Source organism: Vespa velutina, chromosome 24 (genome assembly GCF_912470025.1).
Source record: "Vespa velutina chromosome 24, iVesVel2.1, whole genome shotgun sequence".
In the NCBI taxonomy this organism is placed as follows: domain Eukaryota; kingdom Metazoa; phylum Arthropoda; class Insecta; order Hymenoptera; family Vespidae; genus Vespa; species Vespa velutina.
In genome coordinates, this window is record NC_062211.1 from 1,542,585 (window position 1) to 1,551,114 (window position 8,530).

An 8,530-nucleotide genomic window follows, 5' to 3' on the forward strand; every position below is an offset into this window, starting at 1 on the left:
TATATATATATATATATATATATATATATATATATATATATATATATATAATTTCAATATAATTACTATTATCTTTTATAACGTTTTTTATATAATTATCAAACATCATCGTTTTATGATTTAAAAAAAGTTGGCAGGACTGATTCAGATTGATGAACAATGTTCGCTTGTGTTGAACATTTTGTGGCGCCAATTGAACTCTTTTGATGATACATGTAATTTATTTTAATAATTTTTAAAATGCCTGCGTTTTTAAAACATATTGAAGTAGAAAACTTTAAATCGTATAAAGGAAAGCTTATCATTGGTCCATTGAAATCGTTTACTGCAGTTGTCGGACCAAATGGATCCGGTAGGTTATGATTTTGTATATCAACATTTTTATTATGTATGACAATAGACCCAGCTGTACGATGATATTTGATATATTTTATTGACTTCAAGGTAAATCCAATTTTATGGATGCAATTAGTTTTGTTATGGGAGAAAAGACTAGCAGTTTACGGGTTAAAAGATTTAGTGAACTTATCCATGGTGCTTCAATAGGAATGCCAGTAGCAAGAAGGTAAATTATTTACATTAATAATTTACAATAACATTTACTGTATATATATATATATTTTTTTTTTTTTTCATTGTTACAATAATTAATTGCACGTTTATGTTATAGTGCATCTGTAACAGCAGTATTTGAATTAGAAGATGGTAATGAGAAGAGTTTCATGCGTTCTGTTCAAGGATCTTCTTCTGAGCATAGAATTAATAATAATGTGAGAAATATCAATAAGCTAAGATAAATTAAATAGAAAAAGAAAAAAAAAAAGAAAAGGAAAAAAACGTTTATAATAAATCATTCTTATTTAATTAGAATATAGAATTTTGATTTATTATTTTCTTTTTATAATAGGTCGTCACAAGTCAAGTTTATCTGAATGAATTGGAACAATTAGGAATTAATGTAAAAGCTAAAAACTTTTTAGTGTTTCAAGGTGCCGTTGAATCAATAGCTATGAAAAATCCAAAGGAACGTACTGCATTATTTGAAGAAATCAGTAATTCTGGTGCCTTAAAGGCAGAATATGAAAGGTAAATTCTATGATCACTTTAATCATTAATTATTATATTTTTCATTTGTCTTGGAATGCATAATATTAATCAATGTGAGTTTACATTTTTTTTTTTTTTTTTTTTTTTTTTTTTTTTTTTTCTTTTTTTTTTAGATTGCGAACAGAAATGTTGAAAGCCGAAGAGGAAACTCAATTTTCATATCAAAAAAAGAAAGGCATTGCTGCAGAAAGAAAAGAGGCTAAATTGGAAAAGGAAGAAGCAGAAAAATATCAACGTCTTAAGGAGGAATATGTAAGTTAATTTTTATTATATATTATTAATTAAATATTATTTATCATTTTTAATTAATTATTGAATCTATGATATTTAGATAGAGAAGCAAGTTGAGCTGCAATTATTTCGTCTTTTTCATAATGAAAAAAGTATTGAAAATTTGGAAGTAGCACAGAAAAAGAAACAACATGAGATAGAAAAGATTGAAAAGAAGAAGGAAAAGGCGGAGGAACTTTTGAAAGAGAAGAAAAAAGAAGCTGGCAAATTGGGACGTGATTTGGCAAAAATAGAACAGGACATTAGGGAAGTTGAAGTAGAAATTACAAAGAAAAGACCAACATTTATTAAAGCGAAGGAACGTGTAGCGCATATGCAAAAAAAAGTGGAATCAGCTAGAAAATCATTGGCACAGGCACGTATCGCCGATGAAGCTCATAAAAAGGACATACATGAACTCCAAGAAGAACTTCGACAGGTCGAAGAAGCCAAAGCTGCTTATGAAGCAAGTATAGCTGGACAGTCTCAGTTACAGGGAAGGGATGTGCAGCTTGAGGATGAACAAGTATTTATATATATACTTTTTATATAAATAAAAAAAAAAAAAAAAAAAAAAAAAAAAAAAAAAAGAATTAATAATATAACAACTTCAAAAAACAAAAAAAAAAACCCCATTGATATTTTTAGGTTCGCGAATATAATCGTTTGAAGGAAGAAGCGGGCAAGCAATCAGCAAGATATTTACAACTTCTTGATTCCATTAATCGAGAACAAAAGTCTGATCAAGATAGGCTCGATAATGAGGGTAGAAAGAAAACTGAAATAGAGAATAAACATAAGCAAAAAGGTCATATGCGAGATGAAGCTATGAAAAGAGTAGAAAAATTAGAAGAACACATAAGAACGTCCGAAGCCGCATTGGAAGATCAAAAGAAGCTTAGGGCTGATTTACAATCGGACGTTGGTACATCTAAGGATAAAATACAAAATTTGCAAAGAGAATTGGAGAGTATTTCGGAACAACTTGGTGATGCAAAGGTTGACAAACACGAAGTGTCCAGAACGAAGAAGAAAACTGAAATTGTGGAAAACTTTAAACGTTTATTTCCTGGAGTGGTATGAAAACAATTTTTTTTTTTTCTTTTTTTAGTATATTCAACCAAATGATACTTCCATTATGGAAGCCTAATTTTTTTTTTTTTTTTTTTGCAGTATGACCGTATGTATAATATGTGCGAGCCGATTCATAAACGTTACAATGTTGCCATTACAAAGGTTCTTGGTAAATATATGGAAGCTATCGTTGTTGATACTGAAAAAACTGCCAGACAATGTATTCAATATCTCAAAGAACAATATTTGGAACCAGAGACATTTTTACCACTTGATTATATTCAAGCTAAACCTTTGAAGGAACGACTAAGGTAATGAATTTTTTTATTAAATTAATTTGCAATATTAGAAACAATCATTTAATATTAATACATTAATAATAATTTTAGAAATATTCAGGAACCTAAAAATGTGAAACTTTTGTATGATGTATTACATTTTTCACCAAAGGATATTGACAGAGCTGTATTATTTGCTACGAATAATGCTCTTGTTTGTGAAACTCCTGAAGATGCTAATAAGGTTGCTTATGAAATGGACAAAAAGGCCAGATATGATGTAAATATATTATATTGTTTACATAGACATACTTTTTATATGATATAATGATATAAAGAAATTATTTGATTTATTTCTAGTGCGTTGCATTAGATGGAACATTTTATCAAAAAGCTGGAATAATTTCTGGTGGTAGTCTCGATTTAGCTAAGAAAGCAAAGAGATGGGATGAGAAACAGATGTCGCAGTTAAAAGCACAAAAAGTATTGTTACACTTTATCAATATTTTGTGTGTGTGTAATTTAACATTATTAGATCTTATGTGTACATTTTATTACAGGAAAAATTAACAGAGGAACTAAGAGAATCATTAAAGAAGTCTCGCAAAGAATCCGAATTAAATACCGTTGAATCACAAATTCGTGGCCTTGAAACTCGTTTAAAATACAACAAAAGTGATTTGACAGCGACTGTAAGTATTATTACATTTAATATTTATATATATGTAATTGTATATATATATATATTTTTTTTTTATTTTTATTTATTAGATAATTTTTGTTTTATAGAAAAAACAAATAGCCGAACACGAATCTGAATTGGAAAGTTTACAAAGCGATCTAAATATGTTTGGCGTAAGTAACAATCCCAAATTAATCTTTTTTATTAATTTTTTTTTTTTTTTTTTTTTTTTTAAATAAATATAGATGTATATATATATATATATGTATATGTATGTATTTATTTCATTACACAGCCTACAATAGCTGCAATTGAAAAGACAATGGCTGAAAGAGATCAAGAAATACAAAATATTAAAGAAAAAATGAATAACGTTGAGGATGACGTATTTGCAAGCTTTTGTGAACAAATTGGTGTTTCTAACATACGTCAGTATGAGGAAAGAGAATTAAGGTTTTTATATATATATATATATATATACACACACACATATATATATACTTTAATAATATAATTAAATAATGTTATTATATTTTCTTTTTTTTGTTTTTTTTTTCTTTTTTTTTATAATAGATCACAGCAGGAAAGGGCGAAGAAACGAATGGAATTTGAGAATCAATGTAATCGTATATACAATCAATTAGATTTTGAGAAACAACGTGATACAGAAAGTATGCATTTTTGTTTGTAATATGGGGGAGGAAAAAAAAAAGAAAAGAAAAAAAATTAAATTTCTAATATCGTATATATATATATATATGTATATATATATATGAATATTAATATATGAATATAATTCAGGCAATGTTTTGAGATGGGAACGTGCAGTTCAGGATGCCGAAGATAAATTAGAATCTGCCAGACAAACGGAATCTAATCAAAAGGCTGAAATAGATCACGATGAGACACAAATGGAACAGCTTAAATCGGCGCGCAATGCTAAGAAAATGGAGGTCGATCAGAAAGAGGATGAGATAGGTAAAGCTCGACGTGAAGTCGGTACCATTGCGAAAGATATTCAATCAGCGCAAAAGCAATTGAATTCTATTGAAGCAAAAATAGAACAGAAGAAGGCAGAACGTCATGCGGTTCTAATGCAATGCAAGGTTCGTAATTGTATCAATTTTTTTTTGTTTTTTTATAGATATTTTATTTCTGATAGTTTATATATATATATATATATATATATATATATATATATATATATATATATATATATATGAATATATATGTATATATTTATTGATTCTATTAAGATGGAAGACATTGCAATTCCAATGCTTCATGGAAATATGGAAGATATTGCTGGAGAAACTAGTACTACTAATGCCAGTGAAACAGTCACTGATTCATCATTAAATACACAACAACAATATGAACGTGAAAGACGTATTACTATTGATTATGCACTTTTACCAGAAAATTTGAAAGATATCGAAGAGGAGGATACGAAAAAAACTACGGATAAATTGACAAGGACAATTAATGATTTGCAAAATACAATTCAACGAATACAAGCCCCTAATATGAAGGTAAAACGTATAAATATATGATACAATTAAATGGAAAAATATCAAAATATATTTATATGTTTTTTTTTTTTTTTAGGCTATACAAAAATTGTATCTTGCTAAAGAAAAGTTACAAGAAACGAATGAGGAATTTGAACAATCACGTAAAAAAGCAAAAAAGGCAAAAACTCAATTTGAAAAAGTGAAAAAAGAACGACATGATAGATTCATGGCGTGCTTTGAACATGTAGCTAATGAAATAGATCCTATTTATAAGGTTTGTTAATGTTTAAAATTAATAATAAATATTTAATTAATAAAATATACAAAAGTAAAAAAAAAAATAATAAATGTTAATATTAAAATTATTATATTATTTATTTATTTATTTATTTATTTATTTATATATATATATGTAGAATTGAATTGTTGGTTTCATCAAATGATTTTTGTATTGTTACTTAAAATCATTACAGAGTTTAGCAAAAAATCAATCGGCTCAAGCATTTCTTGGACCAGAAAATCCAGAGGAGCCTTATCTCGATGGAATTAATTACAATTGCGTGGCACCTGGTAAACGATTTCAACCTATGTCCAATCTCTCAGGAGGAGAGAAAACTGTAGCCGCATTGGCTTTGTTATTTGCAATTCATAGGTAATCCTATTAAAATTTTTTATTATACTTATTAGAATACTTAATAAGAATATTTATAAATCTTTTATTTTTCTTTTTATTTTTAATTTTATTTTTATTCTTTCTTTTTAATTTTTTTCTTTGGTCTCTTTTTTTTTTTCACCACTAGCTTTCAGCCAGCACCTTTCTTCGTTTTGGATGAAATCGATGCAGCCTTAGATAACACCAATATAGGAAAAGTAGCTAGTTATATTCGAGATAAAACTAGCTCTTTACAAACTATTGTTATATCGTTAAAAGAAGAATTTTATTCGCATGCAGATGCGCTTATAGGGATCTGTCCAGATGTAAGTTTTCATTATAATTCCCTAATTAACAATATTTATTTATTTATATGATATATATATATATATATGCATCAATTTTATAAATTGCATATTACATTCCTTATGAAGATTACTATGTAATAGTCTTCTTAAACAAGCATAGTATAAAAAAAAGAGAGAGAGAGAGAGAGAGAGGGAAAAAAAAGTAGTAAAATTAAAACTAACTAACTTATAAACATTGTAATTTTAATCATACCACATATAATATTTCATTTTATATTTTTTATTTCAGGTTGGAGAATGTTTGGAAAGTAAAGTTTTAACTCTCGATTTAACGACGTTTCCTACGCATATTAATTAGTTTCCAAGGGATTTTTTTTTCTTTTTTTTTTTTTAGACTAGATCTTTATTCTCTTCTTTCTTTTTTTTCTTATTTTTTTTTTTTTGCTTCCTTTTTTTTCAACATACTACGATTTTATTTAAGGTAACAATATTTTATAAGGCAACGCATATTCGATTAAAAATATTATACATATATATATATATATATATATGTATATATATATATATGCAGACGGCGTTGAGTATGACTTGGAGTTTATAGATTAGGTATCATGATATCTCTAATGAAATCATGAAGATTAATTATCATTATTTCGTTGTATTAAGATAAATTTATAATGCAGATTTAATCAAACTTTGATTGTGACGCATTAATACTTGGAGGATTGCCGCAAAAAATCACTTTGGGTGTCCTATCACAATAATATTTTTTTACAAATTTAACGCGTGACGAACGACGTGTATTTCACGTAAGGCAATAATTTATAATTTCTAACTTGGAAAAAAGAAATTAAGGTGATGGGTTGTGTATGAACAAAGGAAAAGAAAAGAAAAAGAAAAAGAAAAAGAAAAAAAAAAGAAAAGAAAAGAAAAGAAAAAGAAGATAAAATTGTTACAGTTCATTGTATCATATCTTCATGCTCATTGATGAGAAATTAGATTTCTTTTTTTTTTTTTTTTTTTTTTTTTTAATAAATACGTTCCGTATAACGATCTATTTTGTTGGTATCCTTGTTTTCTTTTTATCTTTTTCTCTTATATGAAAAATGATGTAACTTTTATATAACAATAATATAAGCATGTTTCTCTATTTGATTGATTGATTCAGTATTGAGTACAAATAATATATGACATTATTTTGTTGATAGTGATATCAGCGCGAATGTGTTATCAGATTATAAAATATTACAATATAAGCAGAGAGAGAGAGAGAGAGAGAGAGAGAGAGAGAGAGAGAGAAAGAGATGAGAACATCTGATGTGGTGTATGTATAAGTTGAAATTTTTTTTTGACAAATAAATTGATTATATTAAAACGAATTAAGAATTGTGTAATATATTTATGTAATAATAATGTATTATCAATAATATCAATACATTAAAAAAAAAAACAAAATATATATATATATATATATGTATATATATATATGCATTAGATATAATTACTAAAGCAACAAGATGTGATGTAAGATCGGTAATATTTAGACCGATAAAATCTGTGCTTTTCATCAGGGTACACATCTGATGCAGCCATCTCGCAAGCAATCTCTGATGCAATACTCTTGTTAGATGACATAGTATTAACATAAACGTTGAAGTATAAAGTCATTAAATACAAACGTTTTTTTTTTTTTTTTTTTTTTTTTAAGAAAATTTATTAATTTTGAAATTTTCAATCTAAGAGGCCGAAGATAAAAGTAAAAGATTGAATAATTAATTAAATAATAAAATTTTATTTATTTATAAAAAAAATTATATATATATATATATTTAAATGATTTTAAAATAATTATAATAAAAATATTATAACTTAAATCATAAGAATAAAATAATAATATTAATAATAGATATAACAGAATGAAGTTGAAGATAAATATATATATATATATATATTATTACAATGGAGATCACAAAATGATAGAAAATAATCAAAAGAATCTTTTAAGAGAAAAATTTTTTAATATTATCTCATGGAAAAGTAATAAAAGAATATCCATGGGCGATATTCCTCTTCGTTACACAATTGTCTTATTAGAAAGACGGTGTATAACAACTCTGATTTATGTTATAAGGGTTTTATAACTAAGAAAAATAGGAACACAGAAGTCAATGTGGTTTATTACGGTTATCGCCTTTTATAAAGTAAGATCGTGCCTCTTAGTGGAATGCGGCCAAAATGATGATTGTCATTTAATAAAGTTATTAAGTGTAAATGACGTTTCTCTTGGTATATCGGTACTGTATAGATGTCACCGTCTAATAAAAATGAGGAAGGAGAACGCAAGGCGCAAACTGGGTCATGCTTGACTTACTTATGGTTAGCTCTGGATTGAAATCTGCATTTAAAGCAAGGACGTATGAAGTCATCAGGCAAATAATAAAAGTGCATTTATTTTTTAAGTGCATCTATTTAGAATTAAACTCTGAAGTGACTTCCAATGAACAAGAAAAAAAAAAAAGAAAAGAAAAAAAAGGAAAGAAAGAAGAAGAAGAAGAAGAAGAAGAAGAATTGCTTATTTATTAAAAGAAAAAAGAATTAATTTTAAGGAAAGTGACTTCCAATGAACAAGAAAAAAAAAAAAGAAA

General features: G+C 26.5%; 1 protein-coding gene across 1 annotated transcript; it reads left to right on the forward strand.

Moving 5' to 3' along the window:
- The first annotated feature begins 131 nt into the window (after positions 1-131).
- LOC124957023 (structural maintenance of chromosomes protein 1A) lies at positions 132-7,264 on the forward strand. The gene is made up of 20 exons (XM_047513605.1): positions 132-352; positions 445-565; positions 671-770; positions 908-1,086; positions 1,221-1,359; positions 1,439-1,903; positions 2,026-2,454; positions 2,551-2,762; positions 2,841-3,009; positions 3,090-3,212; positions 3,290-3,421; positions 3,519-3,584; positions 3,707-3,864; positions 3,985-4,082; positions 4,213-4,517; positions 4,668-4,943; positions 5,020-5,199; positions 5,399-5,577; positions 5,726-5,903; positions 6,175-7,264. The coding sequence occupies exons 1-20, from the start codon at positions 241-243 to the stop codon at positions 6,241-6,243; spliced, it is 3,690 nt and encodes a 1,229-aa protein (XP_047369561.1). The 5' UTR covers positions 132-240; the 3' UTR covers positions 6,244-7,264.
- The last annotated feature ends 1,266 nt before the right edge of the window (positions 7,265-8,530 follow it).

What these genes read in the sequence shown, in the direction of transcription:
- LOC124957023 (XM_047513605.1), top strand. Translation starts at nt 241, where the DNA reads ATGCCTGCGTTTTTAAAACATATTGAAGTAGAAAACTTTAAATCGTAT. An exon ending in GGAATGCCAGTAGCAAGAAG is followed by an intron (nt 566 to 670) that starts GTAAATTATTTA and finishes TTTATGTTATAG; the next exon opens with TGCATCTGTAACAGCAGTAT. An exon ending in TACAAGCCCCTAATATGAAG is followed by an intron (nt 4,944 to 5,019) that starts GTAAAACGTATA and finishes TTTTTTTTTTAG; the next exon opens with GCTATACAAAAATTGTATCT.